General features: G+C 41.2%; 1 protein-coding gene across 5 annotated transcripts in view; it reads right to left on the bottom strand.

The window, feature by feature from the left end:
- LOC145423962 (protein NLRC3-like) overlaps window positions 1–27,284 on the bottom strand; it is a 197,522-nt gene that overhangs the window by 132,905 nt on the left and 37,333 nt on the right. The window contains exon 5 of one of the 5 annotated variants that reach the window (XM_080296783.1): window positions 24,163–24,339. The exons of the other annotated variants lie outside the window; for them this stretch is intronic. Coding sequence (XP_080152909.1) covers window positions 24,163–24,339 — 177 coding nt within the window. The remainder of the gene's footprint in view (window positions 1–24,162; window positions 24,340–27,284) is intronic. 5 annotated transcript variants of the gene reach the window in all.

The raw sequence follows: 27,284 nt of genomic DNA, 5'->3' as shown, positions 1-27,284 counted from the left end.
TGAATACTGTTAAATTGAGTTAGGGACCTTAGGGATTAGGCCAGATAAAGTTAGAGTCTGATACTGGTTAATTGATTACAAAAAAGTTGGACTTTCTTCGGTTGGACCCGTTAACTTAAATTTGTCGAAATTGTTAGGCGCTGAATCTGTCAGGCCTGTCAGTGGTTGTAAATATAAGACGTCTTTGTAATATAAAATAAAAGAGTTTTGTCTGAGCTTTGTGTGACCCTGTGTGTGACGACAGCGCACTGCAGCGCTGCGAGCTATTTTTAGACTGTGTGTGAACATGCAAATGAGCTGTGGAGCGCACAGAGGACTTTTGTTGCTGTTTAGCGTGTTTTTGAGTTTTATAATTATGATTTGCAAATAATGATACATGCCTGTAATTAAAACGCTGATTTTGCTGATTATAATACTACAGATAAGGTTTTGAATGACTACGCTGAATGTTTGATGTTCGGCTGGGTTTTGATATAGAAGAGACAAATCGAGCATGATTAAGACCGGCACGTCAGCCGGCAGAGTAAGATTGTGAGGAAAATGATATTAAATAAATCTCTCAGTGTGTTGATACAGGTGGCTACGGGCCTGGACCAACTGCCCCCACAAGCACAGCGGCCGAAGCAAATTATAGTAATGGAAACCACACTCAGCAAGAATCAGCAGCTGTGGAAAAGACAGCAGCTAGCAGAGAATTAAAGGAGAAATTAAGAGAAGCTTTAACACATAAAATTGGGGCCAACAGACTTGTGGAGGTTGGGAAGGCTTCCGGAGCATCACAACAAAAGGTGAAACAAAAACACACACAAGTAGAGTAATGTGAGAGAGAGGCACATGTTAGAGAAATGCCTTGTTTGAGGAAAAAACGTTAAATTAGCCCACCTACAAACGCACATACACGCAATGAAGAAACAGCTTACACTCATGAACACGTGAAGATTTTCCAGCAAGTTTAAAGCAGTGAAACTTAACATACACCCGCCGTTAAATAATAAAGTTTATCCACTACTAACAAATAAACTCTCTGGGTTGCAGGACAACAACTTAACTTCAAAAAAAAAAAAGGCACTGGTCTGACCAACCAGTGATAACACGACAAATTTAGTGGTTAGAAAAGTCAAATTGTGACATGTTTTCTGCTGATTGATTAATACAAGTGATTACCAGATGAAAGAAAATTCCAATTTTTGTGCTTTTAAACATGATCTTAAGAATTTTAACATGTACCTGTGATGTCCTGTCAGCTTGGTGGGTCATGAGTGGATTATATGGTGAGAAAAAACAAAAAAAGGGGGAGAGAAGGCTGACACAGGGCCTGGTCCCGTTGTTTCTCCCCTCTCTGAATAACGCAGCCAAAATAACATCATTTTCCTGTTCATCTGTTTTTGTTTTGTTTTTGTTTTGTTTTTTCTCTTTATGCTTGATTACAGGCTGCTTTGTCGGCCCTGAAAGCCGAAGCTGACCCTGGACTCCTGCTCTCCCCCCTACCATCTTTGCTCTCTCCTCTACCATCTTTGATGTGACCCTGACCAAATGCTAAAGCAGCTGGACCCACAACAACAACTTGAAAATGTCAACAGTGCTGCAGGAAAACGATCTCATGCAGCGGAGACGGAGAGCATTAAATCCAAGGCCCGTTTCACTACACGGGGAGATTTCCGTCAGCGTCTCTTCTTTCTGAGAAGACTGAGAAAGGCCCGGCTCCCACCACCGATTCTGACCACCTTCTATAGAGGAACTATCGAGAGCATCCTGAGCAGCTGTATCACTGTCTGGTTCGGGAACAGCACCATGCCGGACATACAAGCTCTACAGAGGGTTGTGCAATCAGCTGAGCGCACCATCCGCTCTGAGCACCCTGACCTGCACTCAATCTACAGCAGGCGGTGCTGGACCAAGACCAGGAAGATCGTGAAGGACCTCAGCCATCCCAACAACAGACTGTTCTCTCTGTTGCTGTGTACGTGACAAATAAACATCTGGATTTGGAAAACGAGGCATTCGCAAAGCCAACAGCATTGTGCCTGATCGGACACACCCCTCTCACACACTCTTCACACTCTTGCCATATGGAAAAAGACAGCTTCAGCTGACAGAGCTGTGATGAGACGCCCATTAAGCCCAGATGAAAAGTGAGGCCGAGCAAAACAATGCTGACCTTAACCACTCTGCATTAAAACTGTGCAGGACAGTGACGGACCAACAATGATCGTCGGGCAGCAAAAAGGGCGTGCCAGAGACAGGAGGAGTAACTGAGGTCAGGAGGCACCTCAGAATGGACAAAACACCAGGAGAAAATAAGCTGAAGGCACAGGTGTCGGGGCTTGGCCAGGAGCTGACCTCTGAGAAGAGCCGAACAGCAGAGCCGCAAAAGGCCGTGGAGCAAAGCAAGGAAAACATCGATGGACTTCAATCTGAAGTGGACGGAAAAGATTCTGAGGTTTCTGCCCTCAGTAAGAGCTCAAGGCATCAGAGCAGAAACTGACCATGGCTCAGGAGGAGCTGGCTGATAATCGAACCCATCAGGCTTGGAGTCCCAGACACAGGACTTGGAATCAGGCCGGAGCTTGCTGGAGCAGGAGGTCGCCAAACCTGACGAAGAAGCTCCAACAGCAGGAGCAAGCCCTGAAGGAGCTACAGAAGAAAAAGGGTCAAATTAAGGAGGAGTGGAACAGGGAGAAGTTGCAGGACACTGGAGAAAAGCACTGCCTCAATTGGGGCCAGAACCAGTATGGACAGAACTTTGAGCAGCAGCACCAACGGATGCAAACAGACTGAAAAGGAGGAGGGCAGGACCCCAGGGCACACTTCAGGCCGTGGTTTACCCAGAACACCAGAACAGGAAAGTGATGAACACAAACACCCACACAAACACACACATCTACATGCATTGACTCAGAATGAAGAGAAACACACATATGAACATATGCACTCGTTGATTGAGTGAGAAATGACACACACACGTGCAAAAAAAAAAAAATCGAAATGCTGATTCAACTCACTGAGGAGTGATCCACACACACACATTTACAAGCTTGTGCAATAAAGAGTGATACACACACGCTGTTGCAATGAAGAATGCTTTACTAATAAATGCTGCACACAAACATCCAAATATGGAGTCGGTTACAACAACAAGAAGCCATTGATTGTTTATTGGTTAAATGCATTTCATGCCACACAGAGGGCATCTGTGTAGATTTAGGGGACAAGGTCTAAAGTAGTTTGGTTGTGAAAACAATGTCTGTGCGTGATGTCTGTTTATGGCTCAAGGCCTCCACTGAATTGTTTACTGTGCTTCACACAGCCTGATAAGGAGCAGTGGTACAGAGTGAAAATGATGAATTAACGGTGTGAGTTTTATTTCGGAGAGAATATGAAAAGGTTGTGTTGATTTGACTCAGTTGTTTAAGTTTCTGCCAAAGCAAAACATTTGTGTGCAACCAGTGTCCACTATTGAATTAAGTCAATCCAACATGTATTTGTCAGTGCAAAAAGGAGTTACGGTACCTGTATGCCTACACAATATAGTGTGTGAAGTTTTGGTTGATTTTTGGGTTTTGTTTGACACTAGGTTGATTCTATCAGTGAGGTTTGGATTGTTCTCTTTCTCTAACATAGAGAAAGAGGATTTGATCTTTGGACATGTTTGTAATGGGCCCCAGTATTTGTTATTATATGAGTGTTTTATTGGTTATGTTTGTTTTTGCTTTTGTTACAGTGCACTGAGATAAGAACATCAGAGAGGTGTGGCCCACCGGTGGTGATATTTTGGTATCTTGTGAGTTCCTGATTGAACAAATCAGCTCTTTAATCCAGGCCTGAGAGATTGAACTTTAAAGCGCTATAAAATATTCTTACTGAAAACAGTCGCAAAGTATTTTTCTCCATGATTATAATGGGCTTGGGAGAAATTCACTTATATGGGACATTGATCACATGAGAAGTCCTGAGCCTAAAAGGATTGCAGCGAGTCGATCCAGTCCAAAAAAGAAAAAACAAACAAACAAGGAACTGTTTCCTTTAAAATGATGACGTCATCTTGCTGGTGATGGAGGCTCGAATAGGTTGCGCGTGAGACTCCATTATCAGCAATATCTGGTATGAATGTGTGTGGATGTATGCATGTGACTGGACTGTGACGGACTGACGACTAAAAGTTTTAACTGACTTGATATTGAGACAAAAACGGTGCCGACTTTAGGATTATTGAATGTCCACAGACAATTCACCCAGCCTGTAAAAGAAGGGTGGATGTTTTGTTTTTGCAAGAACAGAAGGATGACAGAGACTAAAGAGCTGTAGCTTCACAGGAGTGTGAACTGCAGGCTGAACCCTTTGGTTGCTAATTTTGAGTTACTGATGTTTGCATTAAGAAAATTGTGTTTTAGTAGCTGTTACACCCCGGCCTAGGCAACCGGGGTGCAACGCAGGAAAATAAAAATAAGGCAAAAACACACGAGAAAAAACTAATACGGGCTTCCACAAAAATAATCCCAAAACGACATTTAAAGCAAGATACGACATTTATTTACATCACCAAACACAAGGCGCCAAACTATTTACAACGGGGGGGGGGGGGAGATCGCGACCATGACATACAGAAACACAGGGCTTAAATACATAGAAGGAGCAATTAGGGAATGGACCACAGGAGGGAAACACAGCTGGGGCAAATTAGACCTGACGAGACAAGGAAACGTAAACTGAACACTAAGATAACACAGACTTTCAAAGTAAAACAGGAAACATAACAGTCACGCCAAAACAAAACGCCTAAAACAATACACTGCCAACGCCGAACCGTAACAGTAGCTGTGTTTCGATTAATGTATCATATTATATTGTTGGGAATGTTAAATGCTAAAGTGAAGAAAAGGTTTGATTCCACTCATGACTGAACATGTTATTATTAACCATAGTGGGTCACTGTAAAGAGTCAATTAATTTTTATAGAGGTAAAAAAAAAAAAAAAAAAAAAAAAAACCTCCACCGAGGTCTATGAATAACAGGGGAATGATAGACAGCCACACTCAAAATGGAGATATGTAATGATAAACACTGGTCCCCGTCTTTTGGGCGCTTTCTTGAAGTAGTCAACAATTTAAAAGTAAGATAAAATAACAGGGGCATGTGCTGAGGGGTGGTGCTGCACAAGAACAAGAGTAAAATAAAGAGAATATTGTTTTCAGTTTTGAGAAGTGCAAATTAAAATGTACCATTACACTCAGAGGATCAATATGAAGCTTGATATTTGTCAATTTTGAATGAAGTACATGATTGGTGACTGTTCTGTCCTGAGCTTTTGTTTTTACAGCACCCGCTTGATCACACCAACAGTTTCTCGCCACCGAAGAGGGGTACTTGCAAAAAATAGAGAATGGGGAGGAATATCATCAAAACTGGAAAAGGTAATCCCCAAAGGGGGTGATAACGCCATAACTTTCACTTATGGTCAAATTCTCAAAATTTGACCCCGAACTTGAAAAATTCTTCAAACATTTAGAGACAGAGTGGAGGTTTAGATCAACACATGTCACAAACCACATAAGGCTGGAGCATTTGAATCAAAAAGGTGAATTGATACGCAGCAAAATGTTGATCATATTGATTATGTTTATTCCAGGGTGCAGAGAAGATTATTATTATTAAAGACAACAAATGAAATAACAAAAACTAGAAGTGGAAAAATTTGCGTTAACGGTAATAAAATCAAAACAAAAAGGAAAACTAACTAAAACTGTACTGAATGTTCACAAAACTAACTAAAATTAACTAGATTTATAGCAAAATGTGTTTAGTTGCATTGATGTGTGCGTGCCCTGCAATAGTAAAGTCAAGGCAGTACGTTAGTCGAGTCGTCTGTGTTGCTGCTCCGTCCACGCGCAGAATCATGTCAGGAAAAGTCGGGAGAAAGCGCCAGAGTCCAATTTAGGATTACTTTGAATATGACTGTTTTTTAGATATAGCAAGAGTCTTGTAGTGGAGAGAGACACAATGTCCTCCTGAGACCCAGGGAAAGAAAAAAGGGAAAAGTATTTTCATTTTTTTCTTTTTCTTTTTTCTTTTTAAGATAAATCAAGTGCTGGGACGGTAAAATAAACACATTACAAAAACAAAATTGTTTTTAACTAATTTTATTTAAATTTTACAACATGTGCACTACAGTGCACAAGGGGAGTTCATTGATCACGAATGTGAAACTAACAACATTCAAGAGCTATTTAAGAAGATTACATGTTCCACTGAAATTTTTGTAAGCAGGATATTAAAACTTATTTATATAACAATATCATAAAAATGTAGATCAGGGATCAACTTAGAAGTCACTGACACTTCACTAGCTGTAAGCCATTGGTTCAGGAGTAAGTGATTGCACTGGGCTTTCTATTTCACAAAAGTCAATTCATTTATGATATCTGAGGAAGTACTGTGATTTTTATTTTTATTTGGAGACACAAAGGAACATTTGGCACTTCCCACATCTCACATATGTTTTACTGTTGCACCCATTCTACAACTGAAATGCCTTGGATTGTTAACCATTTCAGGCAAGTGGAGTGAACCATATTTTGTCATGTTCTCCGTGAAACTAAATGAGCCTAATTCTTAAAGACCCCTCAAATCATTTACTAGATGTTTATTCTTTGAAAATTAATAAAAATCTGAGTTTAACAAAACATTTTAAATGTAAATATCAAGCTTACCTTTCTTTCTTCCATAAAATGTGCTTGTGGGCACGTCAGCCATTTTGAAAAGGTGGGAAAAACAATTGGCAAGGCCACACCCCCACACATGTGATATAATTTTAAAGGTACTGTTGTCCTCACTAAGAAACATCAGGACTTAGAGGAGTGGCAAGTAGAGTATGAGAGCTACAAGCAAAAACTAAATGTGTACTACAGTGCGCAAAAATGAATTACTGGGCCATCAGGGGGTTATGAGGGACATTTATGACACGAAAAATCCCACAAACCTTAAAGTGCACTTGAAAAGCTCACACAAGAAGGTTAACCTAGCTTACCTTGAAGAGCTCCCCCACTCAACCCGCATCCCCCGAAAACAGCTAACCCCAGATAAGGCAGCGTGATGTATCCCGAGATAACAGGACTGGGACATCTAAATAAATGTGTGAAACAATCGCCTTCAAAAAGGTTATCAATTCACTTCAACCAAAATTAGGACCACTCGGTGCGGCAAGAGTTAATAGTTATTAGTCTCAACACCCAAGGATAACCAGAAGAGCATGATTGATATGATGGAACTGAGATTTTGTTACACTTAATTTTTGCAAAACACAACTAAAACTAAACTGAAACTAAGGATTTTCAGGAAAATAAAAACTAGACTAAACTAGCAAAGAATTGGTAAAAACTGATTCCAACTGGTAAAAAAAGATTGAAAATCTGGAGGCAAAACTAGAAAAAACATAGAAACTAATGAAAATTGCAAAATAGTTAAAACCCTGGGGCGGAGATTGGCAGATCTGACCAGGAAATGTTATAAGATGGATTGTCAGGACAGTCAGCGTTAAAGCCACTTTCAGTCCATACTAGGATGGCATTGGACATCTTCGGGGTGGAAGAGAGTTGGTGTGACCAAGGTGTGGTTTGGCTTGTTTTATGTATATTTGAGATCATATGGCTCTGGATGGACCAGTTACCAGGGCATGGAAGGAGGACAGACTCATTGACTGAGGAGAAGGAATTTCCTGGGATTGGAGATCCTCTGGGTGAGTGGTTGATTAAAAGCATGCATAAAATAGAAGTTATCTGTTGTTATTGATTGGTAATAGATTGATAATTGGCCACATTTACAGCTGTATTGACTTGTTGTGGACGTAGTCGACTTCAGGTTTAAGCACTCTAATTAACAGGTTGAAAATAGTGACATTAAAGGAAGAATATGCAGCGCCACCCTGTCAGACGCCAGTGACGGTGGAGCTCACTGATGAATCAGGTGAGCTGGATTCATGGCTGATTCAAAACTAAGATCCCCCTGCTGTGGTCAGGAAGGGGAGAACAGGGGGAAATAACATTTAAAAGAGGCATTTATAAACGTTTATGGGTCAAGCGAAATGGGATAAAAGGGGGTGTTTTACTGTTATTTTCAATGTCAGCATTATTATTGTATGAGAATCATGCAACAAGTATTGCATCGATGATCATATATTGAAGCTTTTGACCTTATACTAACATCTGTGTTCCTGTGATGGTTATAACCTCTGATGAATCTTCTATTTACAGGTGTTAGGATAATGATATAATTTTTATTGCAGGTGTAACCATGATCATTTTCATACATATTGCAACTTGTTGCTCATTGTAGAGTTGTGCTCAAGTTAATAAGGGTTAAAAGCTACAGTCAGCGCGAATGTCTGACTGATCTATTGAGGGAAAAGGCTTCGAGCACAGAAGGCCGCACGCGCTTACAAAACACTGATATCATGTTATTTTTTGTGATCTTTTCTTCAATTATGTCTTTAAGTTTAGTTTAAATAGTGGCAGTTAATTAAACGACATTTATTAAAATATTAAATACCTGAGTCAGAACATTACACGCAGATCACCTTAACGATCTGGGAAACCTTGTAGCTGCCTAACCTTTTCTTTTAATGTTCTAGCTCCGTTGATTTGACACATGGGGATGTGTCAAAAAAAAAAAGGGGGGGGAAGTTGAGCTTTAACATCAAACAAGGATTATTTGAACATTTTATAACTTCATTTGTGTCTTTAATACCTTAGGAATGGTAAAACTTAAGCTAATAGCGGCCCGAGAAGTTTCTGGTCTTTTGTAGAGAATCAGTAAGAAGCATAAATCATTATTTCCATGTGTAAGCATCAATCATTGAAATGAACTGAATAGCGTTTAGAAGATTTGTTAATTTCTTTGTCTTTTGTTAAAAAGAGTGGTTTCAATAATTTTCAGACACACCTTGCAAATGTGCTTATAACGAGTTGGCACTTGGTCTTTTGAAGGTCATAAGCTTCGTTCGGCGTGATGGTCCGGACTGATATATTGCAGGTATTGACTTTGAGTGCAGAGGGCTAAATGCAAACACGCTTACACACACATAGGATATGATTAGAATAAGTCCCTGGGACATTCTGAATGTTTTTAAACCAATTCTGAATCACTAGAAGGTCAGTAGATAACAACATTAGATTATTAGGGTTAGGAAGAGAGGTGTTTTGGTTTTCTGTCTCTTACAGAGAAAGGAACAGACACCAGACGAGGTCACAGATATACGAGGATCCTCCGCAGCAGAGACAGACACAGTGACTGCCAAGACACCAACTGGGTCCAAGGGTCATGGCGTTTGGGCTCCAGCTAGTCACCACAAAAGGATGGATCCCATAAACACAGCAATAACCATGAAGGGGTTGGCGGAAATCCGGGAACACCAGACCAACGAAGTTCGAGAGGCTCTTGGGCAAAAAGGGGGACACCTTCCTGTTCCTTTTTCTGGAGGATACACAGATCGTTGTTTGAAATCGGGGCAGAATAATCCCCTGATCTGTGCCACGACTGAAGGGTTGTCTAACCCCTGAGGTTGAAGAATGAAGAGCAGAGGATCACCCAACTGGACGACACTGGTAGCTGCAGCAATAACATAAAAGGCTAAAAGCTCCTTGGACAGAGGTTCTAGTCTGAGTACGTCTGGAGGGTATAAGGTAGCACCAAATAAAGCTGTAGGAGACCTGGGGAGTGTCATCTGTACCTGCTATTGTTGGAATAATAGTTTGTCTTGCATCTGAACTGCGCAAACATAGAGGTCATCCCACATATGGTTCGCCCCTCAGGGGGACAAAGGACCTCAGGAGTGAGAAGAGATGAACCCAGCCACACTGGATTATGGGGTGTTGGTGAGCTCATTATTCTAATGAGCTCATCAGGGGGAATTATTAGATTATAATATTATTTTATGCCATGTTAGACCCCTAATTAAAGATGGTGAATTATTATGTAGTTTTAGTTGGCATTATTCTCCTGAATTAGAAGAAGCTGATAACTATTGCATTAGTTAAACTGATTTGCATTACATTAAACTGCTGACTTGTTGTGAATGAATGATATTGTTTTATGATGCATTATACTGCTGAGTTATAAGAAATACTGTTCGCAGAAAGTTATTGTCTTATTTGTCTGATTAGAAGAGAACAGAATATACTGGAGTTTTCTGCCCCATCTCAGCAGGAGCAGATAGACGGGGAGCCAAGGTCGTAGCTTAGGCGCTGTGTGAGAGAAAGCATGTGAATGTTTAGGCTTTTTATGATAAGGTGGAGGCACCAGAGGCTATAAGAGTTTGAGCAATGCTCCACCATTTTGAGATCTGAGGCTGTCTGCATCAGTGCCCATCTCCCACGCGTGTGTTCATTAAAATCATCGTTTGACTCAACCCGACCGGACCAGTGTTGTTATTGTGGTTTTTCCTCTTGTCTCCATCCCCAATATTTTGAACCATAACACACGCTATTTTAGTTTAAAATGCTTATAATGTTATGATAAATGGTAGTTTTGTTGTTACTTTTACAATATTATCCATCCTTCAGTTTCAGCGAACATGACAGTTAGCAGTGTAATAATTCCTCTGTGATAAAGAAAAATTAGCTTGTTTTCTTTTTGTGTGGGAGCTCGCACAGTGTTTCAACTTTACAGCCTTTTAATATGAAAGTCCTGTCAGTACACTTCCTTTTTACATCATTTCACACTTGCCCCGTGAAGGGCAACAGTCTGACGTCTGCTTAGCCAGGAAAGCTTCAGCTTGTTTCTTTCCGCACAGCTTCCTCTTCACTGTCGGTGGCTTACAGACATGTTAACAAGCATGGACGCATCAAAACTTTGCTTGATTTTGCTGTTACCACTAGCTGTGTCCCATGATGCTGAAGGTAATACAAGGAAACTATTTTCATTATGCATTATTAATATTTTTAAATTTATAACCTCCTTGCTTTTAGTTTAAACTAAACACATTATTATGGGATTAAAAAGATGGTTTAACATTCACAAAATATAGAAACTAAAGTCCTCTCTGACACAGGCTGAATCTTGTATTTACCGTATTTTGCTGTCCCTGTTTACAGAGACTGTTGTGAAGACAGTCAGGAGAGAACACGATGTCACTCGGATTTGCAACAAGGAAAGTCAGACTACTATTGTTTTGATTATCTGTAAGATCAAAAGACAGAGGGACACAGGAGGAGAGTGTCATCTGCTGTATCGACACGGAGAGAACGTTACTCAGGAATGTGACCCCAGGTTCTCAATAACAAAAGAAAATCAGACTGCCTTTCTGGAGCTGACCAGTTTAACACCAGCTGATAGTGGGAACTTCACCTGTGAGTGTACAAACACTGAAGGGACATATATTGTCCATATCAGTGTCACTGTGGAAGGTAAATGCATTTTGGTTTCTTTATCTGACACAGTTATTCAGCACTGTGTTAGCATTGTATTGACCTGCTTATGTGTTTTTTATTCTTGTAATTTGTTCATTTATTTTCTTCTTATTTTCACTTACAGCAGTTTAAATACTCTCACTGACTCATTTATCAGGTACATCTTTGAACCGAGTTGGACCACCTTCAGCCATCAAACATGTCTTCATTTTTTGTGGCACAACAAGGCGCTAAAAACATTCCTCAAAGATTCTCAAGACATATTGAAATTACATCATCACACAGTTGCTGCAGATTCGTCAGCTGCTCTTACTTGAAGCAAACTTTCCGTTCCACCACATCCCAAAGGTGCTCTGCTGGATTGAGATCTGGTGACTGCGCAGGCCGTACATGATTTGAGCGCCGTGACATGGTGTGGTATCCTGCTGGAAGCAGCCATCAGACGATGGGTATTTTTTGGGCATAAAGACATGAATGTGGTCAGCAACAACCTTCAGGCAGGCTGTGGTGTTTAAATGATGCTCAGTGGTTACTACAGGGTCCAAAGTTTGCAAAGAAAATCCTTCACAGAGCATTACACCACCAGCAGTCTGAACTGTTAGAAATCAACTCATCGGGCAAGGCATCGTTTTTTTAGTCTTCTGTTGTCCAGACTTGCAAACTGTAGCCTCAGCTTGCTGTTGTTAGAGGACAGCAGTGATATCCAGTGTGGTCCGCTCTGCCTCAAGGTTTGATGTGTAAACAGCATTTTTACCCAGAGAATCACAGCTCACTGGATATTTTCTATTTTTCAGACCATTGTCTGTGAACAGAGATGATTGTGTGGGAAAATCCCAGCAGATCAGCAGTTTGTGAAGCACTGGGACCAGTAACATGTGCCATGTTGCTCTGTTTGAGCATTGATTTGCTGACATTTTATTATTTTATTAACCTTTATTTAACCAGGAAGATGAAGCTGACATGTGATTGACAAATGAAATGAACACTGAAATATTTGTGTTACACCCTGAACAAGTATACCTCATAAAGTGGCCAGTGAATGTATATAAGCAGTTGGACCAATTTCAGTTCATAGTAATATTCAGAAAAGATGCAAAAGAAGAAGAAGAAGACAAAAGAAAAGACCACAGTGACAATATTTAAAGCTCTGTGGTTATAAAACTGGGGTTTCATTACTTCACTCAGAGTTTCAGTAGACGTAAACTGTGTTTGATTTGTGTTTTGATTTCCAGGAAATGAAAGTAAATGATTTTACTGACAAATGCATCTTTTCAATGATTTAGACACAAACGAGGCCCACACTTCAGCAGACAAATCTTTTTCCGTTTATCTGCCCGGTGTTGTGATCATCTTTATAACTGGAGTTATCGTGGGATTTATCTACTGGAGGAAAAGTAATGGGTGAGACTATTTTTGCTGCAGTAATTCAAAGATGATATAGATGTAGAGAAAGTAAAAGGAAACATCACATTTCAATAAATGAGAATTCGGTGTATGTTAAACATCATGTCTAGAATGAACACTTTTTATCCTTCCAAAAATAATTATCATTATTAAGAGAGAAGATAATATAAATGTAGATGTTCTTACTTGATTTTTCTCTGTTTGAATGTGAATAGTGTTACACTAATGCTGACATCCTTTCTTATCAACGTGGCTGCTTAAGGTCAGGAACATCTGGAGTGTCTGTACCTGAAAATCCCAACGGTTTGGTGAGCAATTTATTGCTACGATCTACAGCAGCTAGTTAAAAGTTTGCCAGTAAACATAAAACATGTACATTTATGTTTTAGGATGTTACTTACATAGATAATTACAGATTATTGTTATAATACTATTAGTGCCAACTTCAGTGTCCTTTATTTTGTGAAGAAGCTCTTACAGAAATGAGCAGAAACATTAAATAATCCAGGCAACAGATGGAGAGATTTAAAGATCAATAGAGTGTGTGGGTAGACCGGGTTGAACTTGATTAATACCTAAAATATTTCACTTTTCTAAAGGATGACGATGAGCCAGATCAGCCCTATACAAACCTTCAGCAGCCATCGAGTGATTCCTACCAGACTATCATCTCAGTGAACCATCAACACGACAACAAGACACGCTCAGCAAGAAGCGCAGGAACTGTGGGAGTGGATAATAAAGCTCTATGAAACATTTTAAAGTATATAAAACTTTAGGTGACATACTAATATAATAATATTCATATATTAAAATAAACGTCCATCTTTTCACACTGGATAGTTGTTTCCCAGTAATGGAGACCATTCAGTCATAATACTCCAACTCAGGCTCTCAGATTTAATACAATACAAACACAATAAACTGTGGCAAACATGACTCTTTGTATCAGACTAGTTTTGTTTTTGAACAAACATCTCATCATAATTTGAACACAATGTCCATCCAGATAAACAGATCAGTCTGGCTTAAACAATGTTGGTGGTTTACCTTCTACTGTCCTTCCACTTTTATGCACTTCTATTTTAGACATAGTAAAAGTTTCAGTGTAGACACAAGAGGTGAAATAAGGAGGGTGCAAGTCTTCCTGCTTTCACTATAGTCTACCTCACACTGTCAGCCACAGTTACTTCCTCACCAGCATGACTGCACGGAAACTCTGCTTTCTCCTGCTTCTGCTTGTGGTTTTTAGCAGTGAAGGTAAATATAAATAATTAAAAAAGAAAAGCTGTAAAGCCAGGTGTTTAAGAAGAAAGCTTTAGTTAGGTTAGTGAAATAATATATGTGATTGATTTTCCCACAACAACAAATATATAGAAACTATAATCCCGATTTTGTTTCATTTTAACTGGAACAATTTATAGAGACTCTTGTGAAGACAATTGGAAAGAAACCCGATTCCACTCAAATATGCAGCAAAACAACTCTGAATATTACTGTGATGATACTGTGTGAGATCAGCACAGAGAGGAGCCGAGGAGAACAGCGTCGTCTGCTCTATCGTTACGACCGAGGCTTTATTCATGGCTGTGACTCCAGGTTCACACTGATCAAAGAAAATGAGACTGTGTTTCTCCACCTGCTCAACTTAACATCTGAAGACAGTGGGAACTACACCTGTGAGTGTGGATTTCGTGGTGGATTGTATGTTCTCCATCTCAGTGTGACTGTGAGAGGTAAAAACATTTTCTATTTATACCCACACCGCAGATTCAAGGTGGATGTTTGGAACTGCGTTAACACTTTCTTTTCTGTCATACATGGTTTGAGGTCGTCATTCCCGCCTGCAGCGGATTAATGAAAGGTTTCAGTCAGGAGATGAACATCTGGAATGTTTTTAAGCTCTTCTTCTGGCTAATTTGTTTAAAATTTCATTATAAAACTGCTCCAATCACAACTTTGGTGTTATTTCATCAGTGAAGTGTTTGAATGATGCAATTGAAACTCTAATGTAATGAAAAGATAAACATGTTTTCCACTTTAATATAACAGGCTAATGCAAATTTCGTGACTTTTCATGTTTTCAAAATGAAGTTTTTTTGTGTGTGTGGCAACATTCAACAGACGATGGAGATTCTTCTGGCATGAAGTTCATGGCTACAGTTCCCATCATTTCTGCTGCTGCTTCACTCATCAGTGTGGCTGTGATAACCTGTGGTTACAGCCTGAGGAGAAATCCTCGCAGGTGAAAACTTTTACTGACGCACTTAAACTCATGAAATGACCCTTTGAAATCACTTGAGCACATTACTGCATACAGCAGCCACTGTGGTGTTCAAAGTATCTCATAGGTTCTTTTCAAACACCACACATTAGTTGTAGACATAGCTAGTCTTGTTTTTGAGGTATTTTTCACCCCATGACCTCTGATGTTTTTATCCTAACAGAGAAAACAGATCAGGTCTAACTAACTTAACAGGATCTGAAACTCGCCAGATGTTTGTGAGTTTTCCATAGTTCTGTTTTACACTTAATTGTGCCGAGGCTGCAGTGCATTATGTCTGTGTTTTAAGCTGCACTTTAATTAAATGTAAATGACAGTGTAAATTGTTGTTTAGGACAAAGAGGACCGCTACATGAGCCTTCATCGGCAAAACATCGATGTCTACCAAACTATCTCCTCCGGTCGCCTTCATCATGATGCTGAGGCCGCTGCATGTCACAGTCATGTACAATAATAATCAGAGATGGAGTTTTTATCCTGACTACGTGATCTATAAAACTATGATGCTAGACATGCTATCTATAAAAGACACTGACATTTTAACTTGCCAGCATCATGTGTACTGTTAGTTTGTTTTGCACTGAAAAAAGAGAAAAATATTAACGTCCAGTAAAACTTGTAATTATGTTGTGAATGAATTGCCTGAATTCATGGCTTTTAACACCATTTAATTTCTGTTTTTTATCTGGTTTGAACGTTGAAAATCCTGCCACTTGGCTCTGTGGCCTCTGCCACCATTATGGTTTTTGCTATACTGGTCCACTTGATAGTCATATTTGATGATGATTTTACTTTATTTTGAGTCATTAGAATCAGAACGGGGGTCAGGAAAGAAGAAAAAAGATAAGCTGGGGAGAAAGTTAACAGAAGAAGAGGGAAAAATAGAGAAGAAGAGAAATAGATGGAGAGGAAGAGAGAAAAAATACTGAAAATCTATTTCATCATCTGCTGAAAAACACAAGGAAAAACCAACACAGTGGGGAATCCACAGCAACAACCAATAATATGCAGTAAGTAGGCTAGTAAGTAGTAGTAAATAATAGATATTAAATGTTACTGAGCAGTAAATGGGCCCAGAGGGCCGAGACCTGAGGGCACCCCACCCGCAGCACAGGCCCAACAGAGCCAGGGGGCCGGGCCCCACCGAGCAGCCGCCCAGAGTGAGCCACTAAACACAGAGAACCACTAATGCACTGTGGGTGGGGGCACCAGCTACTGGCAGGAAGTGTGGTGGGGGGAAATAATACGTGACTATTTTTATGTGGAGTGGAATCAAACTGCCATAGAATATGCTTGTGGTGGATTTGACTCAACACAAGCGTATTGTCAAAGTGTTCTTTGGCATGCATCGAGACAGTTTCTCAGATACTGAAGTGACTTGAGCAGAGCCAGTTAAAGCCTACTGTGCTTGAGTGGGCAGCTCAAGTTTCCACGTGGAAGGTTTAGTGAGACAAAGACAGGAAGTTAAAGCTGCTGACTAATAATCTGCAGGTTCCTGATTTGAGTCTCTGTTAAGAGGATGGTGTCTCTGAGATAATTGCTTTTGTGCATCGATAAATAAACAGGGAAATAAATGAATAGAAAAAAGCATCCGAGCGGATGTGCACCGATGGTGTGCCCACTGGTCTTAAAGTGCCTTTGCGCCCCTTACCATTTATGGAGGTCCCATTTGGGCACATTGGCATGGACCTATAGTGTACATGGATGTTGCTTTGTATTAGTTCTGGTATATTATACAACACAATAACATGATGCAGTGCTGCTGTGCAACATTTCTGCAAAGAGTGTGGTGCAAGCAAGGAAGATAAGATAACTCTTGCACAGTCATACCTAGTGCAATAATACAACAAAATTGGAAACTGTCCCACCATAACACAATCATTTAGATACAATATTGGACTTTGTTTACATGTAACTGCACAAATAGAATTTAGAAATGTAATTATTGACAAGAGTGAACAACCACTTATAATGTAATCTACAGCTGTGACCAAACAGCTAGATAGAGAATCAGAAGTGTTGTGTTTTCTACAAAGTTTGCTGTTTCAGTGAGAGTCATATGTCATATCATTTCAAACAGTGGCGATCCAGAAATGTTGTACAAACGAGTAAGACTAACTATAGACTTTAGCCAAAGTTGTTAAGTTAGCTAAAGAGTTGGGATTGTGTGTAAGGCATAAATAAACCTAAAATGCAATGTTTTGGACGTTCTTTGGCACATTTCCCTACTGTAGGGGTCTCTGCAAGCATACGGGGCTCTGAGAGGGAACAAGATAACAACGAGGAATTCTACTGGAAACAGTCGATCATGTCTGTCAAAGTTGAATTCAGGGCAAACTAGGCTAAATTAGTGTTTTTAGCTAACAGCTACAGTAAGCATAAAAGTGACTGTTGGGCTATTATTTGTTAACTGGGGCGATTTTAGCCCATTTTTGGGGTGCTTTGGTTCATTTTTGGGGTGCTTTGGTTCATTTTTGGGGTGCTTCAGCACTTACTTACTTTTTTTTGACAATATTTCCTGTTTGTGTGACACACTACTAAAAATATAAAAGGCAGAACTTGGTTGAGAGGTAACATTTTAACAACAAAAGTATCCATAATATTTTTTTAATATTTTGTAATAATTTATTTGTAATAATTTATTCTGTTTCGGGAGTGTTTTTATGTATCTGTATTATATTATACAAACACATTAAAAGTGAATCTCTGTCCAAAATATGCACTCAGTTTACTTCTTACTCACTGTGAGCATCATTCATTATTCTCCTCCAGTAATTAAGGTTAGGATATGTATTTTTTTTATTCCAATCCATTCTTCTTTGGCAGCATTTAAATAACCTTGATCAGAATTGATGGTTTTGTTACAGACTTTTCAAAAAAGTGTTTTGCTTTTCTTTCACAAATGTGGGATTAAATTGTTAAAAAGTACAAAACAGTGATGTCATGTTTTGTGACGAGGACCCAGGCACAGAGAGACTTGATGGATTTAAGAATCTTTTGATTTAATAAAGAAATTTGCAGACTTGCACAGAGATGGTAAAATTATGATGACTGATAAAGGAGACGAAGACAACATGAGGACAGGGAGGATGCAGGGACAGAGACGGGGAAGAAGTCTCATTGTGACGAGTAAAGTGTATCTTGGCTGGCTGGGCAGCTCTCTGGGTGCTCAGCCCCCCGAAGCTCTGATCCTAGAATCCTCCCTGAATTGTGTTAATACAGTATGTCAACATGAAAGCATAACTGTACAGGGTGGGCCAGTTATATGGATACACCGTAATAACATGGGAATGGTTGGTGATGTTAAAGTCCTGTTTGTGGCACATTAGTATATGTGAGGGGGCAAACTCCTCAAGTTCGGTGGTGACCATGGTGGCCATTTAGAAGTCGGCCATCTGATACCAAATGATACCAAAGAAGGCAAAGTAAATAATTTTTAAAAGTGAATGTAGAGGAAACATCAAAAGTTGTCACGGCTGGGGCAGCAGTCGTGTGGTGGAGTGAATGAGGACCAAGATGCAGACGGCGGTGGAGATGCGAGTGGAGATTTATTTACAGTGAAAATAACAAAGGTGAGGGAAGAAGCGAACATCAACCTAAACTGGGAAGAACTAACAGACAAAGCAGAAAACATGAGGGCAGCAGGGAAACACAGAGATGACACGAAGAAGGAAGAGAGACGTGGAGAAACACCGATGGACACGGAGACTTTTCACCTGTTCCTTTTGTTTGAAGTGGCCGAACTTGGCCACAGTAGGACGTGGTCTCCCGGTCGCAGCCCGCATGGGGCCGATGCGATGCACTCTATCAAAGGCGATGTTCTTCACCGTGTCCTCCAGCAGCTTCAGGTGGGTTTTGATGAAGGTTTTGCACTCTGAGCCTTCTTCATCACAAGATCCTGGAAGCACTGATCAATGTAATCTTGGAGAGCCTCTAAACTCTCCCCGTTGTTCTCCAGGGTTTTGGAGATGATTTAGACAAATATTGTTAGTTAGAAGACTATTGATAAGTGTATTTGGTAATACTGAAGCTTAAAGGAATTTGTTCAATTCTAAACTACCATTCGCTTTAATTTCCGCCAAAATCTCCGGCGTCTGACGTCAGTTACAACATGAGTCGCTTACCTCTGTCACTCTGAAGTCACATTGAGTTTTCCTCACTGACTGTTTCAGACAGGATTGTGGGAGCAACACAAAAAGCAGCTTCAGCTGGAAACACACAGTTTAGTGTCTTTGCTGCTCGCTTTAAGTCACAATAAACAGGAAACTCATTGTGTCTCATGTCAGAATCACTCATATACAGGACAGGAAGAGGCGGAGCTTATTTCCTGCAGGGAGAGGTTAGCAGTCTGTGTCTTTCTCATTTCTGACTCCTAAAGAGCTGAAAAACACAGGCTGTTATTGGCTGGCTGACACTGGGATTAATGTCCTTGAAGCCAGCAGTCTTTAATGTCCAGGTTCAGAACGGGCAGGTGAAAAACAGTCCTTTATGTCCTCTGATGTTCAATAAACTGTCCTGATTACTGAGGGAGCAGAGAAAGTGTCTCCATCACTCACCACAGCTGGATGCTCTGAAATCCTGGAATCCAGCTGTGGAGAGGAGCGCCGGCGGCGTGGACGCAGTTTAGTAATCAGGGAACGGGAGACAGGAGGGAAACACAGCTGGGACCAATTACACACACGAGACAGGAAACAGTAACATGGGACTGTCAAAGTAAAACAGGAAACACAGAGTCCAAAGTAAGGAGACGTGGGACACAGTGAAGACACAGAAACAGAAACCAGAACTATAATCACAAAACAAACTCAGAAACATAAAGAGTGAATCAGCTGATTCAGTGTTTGTGACAAAAACATGGATCCTGGTTAATAACTTTTATTTGTTTGTTTCTGTATTATTTTGTGTATCGTTCTTATGAGCTGTTGTTTTGTCAGTGAAATATTATTTCATTGTTTTAAGCTTTTTGTTGACTTTGAAGTGCTTAAGTTGATATTTTTGAACATTTAATTTGTTCGATTATTGTCGAGTCGATAAAACTGTCAAACGCACAGCTGCTTCCAGCACGGCCGGAGGAGAGGTGGCCGAGCAGACGCACAACACACACAGCTCACAGGTTTGCATTTCTATATATTGCAGATGTTGCAGAAATTGAGAGTAAAGAACTCAGAGATCCAGCGCTGTCTCCTGCCCCTTATTTATACACCACAACACAACGACAGGCGTAACTCACACAAACGGGTAACATGAGGCTCAGATGCTTTGGACGTGTTCACATATACTGGACACAGAATGATGAAGATGGAGCTGCAGGAAGGAGGAAAAGAGGAAAAACACAGAAAAGATTCACAGATGTGGTGAAAAAGGACACGACAGCTTCTGTTTGTTAGTTTGGTTTTTCTTTATTTGGTAAAGATTCAGAAATAAAGAGAAGATCACATGTTTGAATATTATATTAACGTTCTGTAATTACAACAAGTTGTAAAATCTTTCCAGAGTGAGACAGAGACTGTGCAGAGACTGTAGAAGGACAGAGCAGCAGCAGAGCAGTCCAGATACACTGATGATCCTCTGTCAGATCCAGAGGGACACACAGGGCTGATGCTGGACTCTACATTGTGTCTGACAGTGGAGCTGTTCTCAGAGCAGTTCACTCTGCAGCACTGACAGTCATCTGCACTTCATTCCTCTGTCAGTCACTGCTGGATGAAGCTCTCCTCTCCACCTCCCAGTAACATGGCCCAGTCAGAGCGTCTCTACACACAAGCTGCTGCTGCTTCAACCTCTCTGGATCATCAGGACACAGCTGCTCCTCTCTCAGCACACACACCGTCCTGTTTACCATCATCACCTCCTGCAGAGAGAAGGAGGAAGAGCAGAGGGGATAAACGAGTGTTTCCAGAGACTCTTCATCAGCTGTCAGTCAGTGATGCAGCACATCCAGTATAAAGAGCAGCAGGGACGTCAGTGCTGGGACTGTACTAGGACTCATTGTTGCTTCACTTTTTCTAAACTTTGGATTTTTATTGAAGTTGCTGAAAATGTTTTTCCCTCCTAGTTTGAGTTTGGACTTTCATTCATTAGAAGAACCTTGGTGTGTCCACTCTGAGCTCTGTAGGAACCCCAACAACAAGCCCAACAATCCAGATGGACGGTTCCAGCTGTTAACTGGAGGAATTCCATCCAAACATCTGCTCTCACTAAATTCTTCCTCACCTACAGACTGTGTTCTTCACTGCTTTAAACTTGGAAATCAATGCAGTCATTGGTCTGCGTGCTGCTTTGTTCAGAGAGCTGATTGGCTGTTGACAGTGTTTGATCAGAGCGTGTCAGCCGTTACTATGGTGACCATAAAGGTGAGAAACAGGAAGTGTTTGTGTCCAATCCTGAAGCCTGTCACCGTTCTCCTCTCACAGCTTCACTGAGAAGCTGCAGCTTTACAGGAAACACTGGATCTTTGTTTCATACTGACTGTGTTTAGTACAATACTGCTGACAGCACCACCCACTCACTCCATCACTCTACTGACCCCAGAGTCTCCAGTCTGTAGTCTGGACTCTGCTGAAGATCAGACAGCTGCTTCACATCTGGATCCTTCAGGTTGTTGTTGTACAGGTCCAGCTGTCTCAGATGGGAGGGGTTGGACTTCAGTGCTGCTGCCAGATAATCACAGCTGATCTCTGACAAACCACAGTTCATCAATCTGTATAAAGAATGAAAGATGTAAGTTTATTAGACAAAGTGCTTGAAATCATTCAGTGTTTCATCATCTGTTCAGAGCTGAAGAAGGTTCAGAATGTAGAAGTTTAGAAAATGGAAACTCCAAACAGCTGAAGCCAACAGGAAGCAGCTTCAAACAGGAAACTGTGCAGAGTTTCAGACTATATGTCCTGATGCAGCCAGTTGGATTTTGGAGATTTGAATCTCTGTTCTGTGACTAAGTCCTTGAATCATTTCTTCCAGTTGGTCCAACAAGACAGACTAAGTATTGGACATGTGTTTTGGCTCCATCAGGGGAGCTTCTAAATGTGATGTGATGGCCCCTCTGGGTCTGTCAGGTCACAGCACTGAAGAGAGCTCAAACTGGGCACACAGCTGTTCCAGTCTGGACCAAAGACTCTATACTGGGACTGAGGGACTGCTTTGACTGCACCCACTGGGACTTTTTAAAGGCTCATGTTCTCACTTAGATCATCGATTTCTACTGACATTTCTTTCTGGGAAAAATGGGGATTACTTTGGAAACAGGAAGTATTTTCCCCAATAAGCAGCCCTGGATTAGTAAATCACTCCAACATGTTCTCAGGCAGAAGAAGCTGTCTTGTTATGAGGGAGAGAAGAAAAAGATTGAGGCACAGAAACCTGTTGAAAGAGAGATAAAGCAGCTAAAATCAGGTGTAAAAGTAAAGCAGAGGATGAGCTGAATAAAGGACACTCAAGGCTGGCTTGGAAAGGAATGAAGTCCATGGTGGGGATGCAGAACAAGGAGCAAAGATGAATGTGATGCTGAATCAGCAGAAGACTTGGACTCATTTGATTCCAGCTTTGATATCATTGATTTCAATGAAGAGCTTTGTGATTGTAGCAAAGGGCTGGTAGCTCTGAGAGTCCCACTGATGAGGTGTTTGTGTGGAAATCTCTTAGTGGGACCAAAGAGAGAAAAAGCCCTGGTCCTGATGCTGTGGGAGGGAAATGATTGAAGTGTGCTGTGAGGAACTGACTGGGAGATTTTCACACATTTTCCAGTCCTCCTTGGAACAACAGGAAGTTCCCAGCATATGGAAACAAAGGTTAAGTGTCCTATGGCACTCAGTGATGATGGTGCTGTGGCCCCACCACCTCCACCTCTTTGTAAAGGAACTAACTGTAATCTGAAGCTTCAAATGGAACTAAGACTTCCTCCACTAGGTGGCAGTGTCTGATGAGAAAGTGCTAGTGGAGCTGGCCTGGAGTCAGAAACAGGAAGATGCAGGATTTGGGCTGAAATGGGCAAAAGTGGTTAGCACTAGTGCCTTAGAGCAAGAAGGTTGTAGGTTGAAGCTTGTTGGTCAGCTGGGCCTTTCTGTGGAGGTTGGATGTTCTCCCACAGTCCAATGAAATGCTGCTTAGGTTCATTGGTGCTTCTACATTGGCTGTAGGTGTGGATGTGAGGGAGTGCTTCTCTGTCGCTCTCTGTTGGCCCTGTGATGGACTGCTCACCTGTGCAGGTGGACCACGCCTCTTGCCCTATGACAGCTAGGGCACAGGCTGCAGCCCTGTGAGCCTAAGCTGAATAAACAGTTAGCAAAAATGATCCATAGATGGCCTGAAATCCCCCAGTTAGCAGTTTGGTAGATAGCTATGACATGCTAATCCCATCCAGCAGCTGTATTCTACCTGTAAGCTGATCCCTGCTGAGCCAAAGCACTTTTTCATATACAAATTACAACCTTTAATAGAAACCTATTGGTCAGCATCTTATTAGCCTGCTGTTAGCTTCATTCCACAGAAAACTGAGAGAAACTAACAGAGTTGATAAAGAATAAAGAGAAATGTGCTGATTTAAAGCCTTTGAAGTGCTTCAGATGATCTCTGTCCACTTCTGTCCACTCATTCATTCATGTAAGCTTTCTAATGCAGCTTTGATCTTCACAGTCTGCTTGATGAAACTCATTCTAACCCTGAATGTCAGAGTGTTCCTCCTTCTCTTTCCCATCATTCATGCTGGCAGTGGAGGAGATTTGGATGTTGGACTGTGTTTTGGATGATGTGTGTATGTTTGTGTTGGACTGCTGTCTGTAAAGCAAACGCACATTTTGCTTTGGATTTCAGTGTCAGACAGACTTTAAGGTGCAATGAAGAGTTTGAGAGTTTCACAGTGAATTTTCCACTGGAGGATTTTTCTTCTTCTTTGAAGGTTTGAAATGTGAACATTGGTCTGCTGCAGTCAATGGACTAAACCAGAGAAGAAGAAAACAGACTTTACCATGAAGATCCTCAGTGTGGATCAGTATAATATCAGCCTGATGTCTGCAGTTTAGTGTCAGCACAACTTTCACATCATATTCATCTCAGCACAACTAAAACATGCTGACTGACCTCAGAGTTTCAAGTTTACATCCTGGACTCTCCAGGAAACCACACAGATGCTTCACTCCTGGATCCTGCAGCTTGTTGTTGTCGGTCAGGTCCAGCTCTCTCAGATGGGAGGGGTTGGACTTCAGTGCTGCTGCCAGATAATCACAGCTGATCTCTGACAAACCACAGTTCCTCAATCTGTATAAAGAATGAAAGATGTAAGTTTATTAGACAAAGTGCTTGAAATCATTCAGTGTTTCATCATCTGTTCAGAGCTGAAGAAGGTTCAGAATGTAGAAGTTTAGAAAATGGAAACTCCAAACAGCTGAAGCCAACAGGAAGCAGCTTCAAACAGGAAACTGTGCAGAGTTTCAGACTATATGTCCTGATGCAGCCAGTTGGATTTTGGAGATTTGAATCTCTGTTCTGTGACTAAGTCCTTGAATCATTTCTTCCAGTTGGTCCAACAAGACAGACTAAGTATTGGACATGTGTTGTGGCTCCATCAGGGGAGCTTCTAAATGTGATGTGATGGCCCCTCTGGGTCTGTCAGGTCACAGCACTGAAGAGAGCTCAAACTGGACACACAGCTGTTCCAGTCTGGACCAAAGACTCTATACTGGGACTGAGGGACTGCTTTGACTGCACCCACTGGGACTTTTTAAAGGCTCATGTTCTCACTTAGATCATCGATTTCTACTGACATTTCTTTCTGGGAAAAATGGGGATTACTTTGGAAACAGGAAGTATTTTCCCCAATAAGCAGCCCTGGATTAGTAAATCACTCCAACATGTTCTCAGGCAGAAGAAGCTGTCTTGTTATGAGGGAGAGAAGAAAAAGATTGAGGCACAGAAACCTGTTGAAAGAGAGATAAAGCAGCTAAAATCAGGTGTAAAAGTAAAGCAGAGGATGAGCTGAATAAAGGACACTCAAGGCTGGCTTGGAAAGGAATGAAGTCCATGGTGGGGATGCAGAACAAGGAGCAAAGATGAATGTGATGCTGAATCAGCAGAAGACTTGGACTCATTTGATTCCAGCTTTGATATCATTGATTTCAATGAAGAGCTTTGTGATTGTAGCAAAGGGCTGGTAGCTCTGAGAGTCCCACTGATGAGGTGTTTGTGTGGAAATCTCTTAGTGGGACCAAAGAGAGAAAAAGCCCTGGTCCTGATGCTGTGGGAGGGAAATGATTGAAGTGTGCTGTGAGGAACTGACTGGGAGATTTTCACACATTTTCCAGTCCTCCTTGGAACAACAGGAAGTTCCCAGCATATGGAAACAAAGGTTAAGTGTCCTATGGCACTCAGTGATGATGGTGCTGTGGCCCCACCACCTCCACCTCTTTGTAAAGGAACTAACTGTAATCTGAAGCTTCAAATGGAACTAAGACTTCCTCCACTAGGTGGCAGTGTCTGATGAAAAAGTGTTAGTGGAGCTGGCCTGGAGTCAGAAACAGGAAGATGCAGGATTTGGGCTGAAATGGGCAAAAGTGGTTAGCACTAGTGCCTTAGAGCAAGAAGGTTGTAGGTTGAAGCTTGTTGGTCAGCTGGGCCTTTCTGTGGAGGTTGGATGTTCTCCCACAGTCCAATGAAATGCTGCTTAGGTTCATTGGTGCTTCTACATTGGCTGTAGGTGTGGATGTGAGGGAGTGCTTCTCTGTCGCTCTCTGTTGGCCCTGTGATGGACTGCTCACCTGTGCAGGTGGACCACGCCTCTTGCCCTATGACAGCTAGGGCACAGGCTGCAGCCCTGTGAGCCTAAGCTGAATAAACAGTTAGCAAAAATGATCCATAGATGGCCTGAAATCCCCCAGTTAGCAGTTTGGTAGATAGCTATGACATGCTAATCCCATCCAGCAGCTGTATTCTACCTGTAAGCTGATCCCTGCTGAGCCAAAGCACTTTTTCATATACAAATTACAACCTTTAATAGAAACCTATTGGTCAGCATCTTATTAGCCTGCTGTTAGCTTCATTCCACAGAAAACTGAGAGAAACTAACAGAGTTGATAAAGAATAAAGAGAAATGTGCTGATTTAAAGCCTTTGAAGTGCTTCAGATGATCTCTGTCCACTTCTGTCCACTCATTCATTCATGTAAGCTTTCTAATGCAGCTTTGATCTTCACAGTCTGCTTGATGAAACTCATTCTAACCCTGAATGTCAGAGTGTTCCTCCTTCTCTTTCCCATCATTCATGCTGGCAGTGGAGGAGATTTGGATGTTGGACTGTGTTTTGGATGATGTGTGTATGTTTGTGTTGGACTGCTGTCTGTAAAGCAAACGCACATTTTGCTTTGGATTTCAGTGTCAGACAGACTTTAAGGTGCAATGAAGAGTTTGAGAGTTTCACAGTGAATTTTCCAGTGGAGGATTTTTCTTCTTCTTTGAAGCTTTGAAATGTGAACATTGGTCTGCTGCAGTCAATGGACTAAACCAGAGAAGAAGAAAACAGACTTTACCATGAAGATCCTCAGTGTGGATCAGTATAATATCAGCCTGATGTCTGCAGTTTAGTGTCAGCACAACTTTCACATCATATTCATCTCAGCACAACTAAAACATGCTGACTGACCTCAGAGTTTCAAGTTTACATCCTGGACTCTCCAGGAAACCACACAGATGCTTCACTCCTGGATCCTGCAGCTTGTTGTTGTAGAACAGGTCCAGCTCTCTCAGATGGGAGGGGTTGGACTTCAGTGCTGCTGCCAGATAATCACACCTGATCTCTGACAAACCACAGTCCATCAATCTGTATAAAGAATGAAAGATGTAAGTTTATTAGACAAAGTGCTTGAAATCATTCAGTGTTTCATCATCTGTTCAGAGCTGAAGAAGGTTCAGAATGTAGAAGTTTAGAAAATGGAAACTCCAAACAGCTGAAGCCAACAGGAAGCAGCTTCAAACAAACACAACAAGAGAAAAAACTCTGAATGTTTCACATTAAAGTCGAACATTTCTCATAAAAACAGGACAAAGACTTGAAAAAGTCGTGTTTTTCCTTCCAGGAACCACATGGCTTCACTTTTAAAGGTGAAGTGTGAAAGAAATGGACATATTTGAAGTCCAACACCTTTTTCCAGTCACATTATTAAAGCAGACAAACTACAAGCTCATTTTCATTCCAACAAGTCATCTTCTGACC

Source organism: Astatotilapia calliptera, chromosome 23 (assembly GCF_964374335.1).
Source record: "Astatotilapia calliptera chromosome 23, fAstCal68.1, whole genome shotgun sequence".
NCBI classification, from domain to species: domain Eukaryota; kingdom Metazoa; phylum Chordata; class Actinopteri; order Cichliformes; family Cichlidae; genus Astatotilapia; species Astatotilapia calliptera.
The sequence above is the reverse complement of the archived record's forward strand: the minus strand, read 5'-3'. Positions and strand labels throughout refer to the sequence as shown.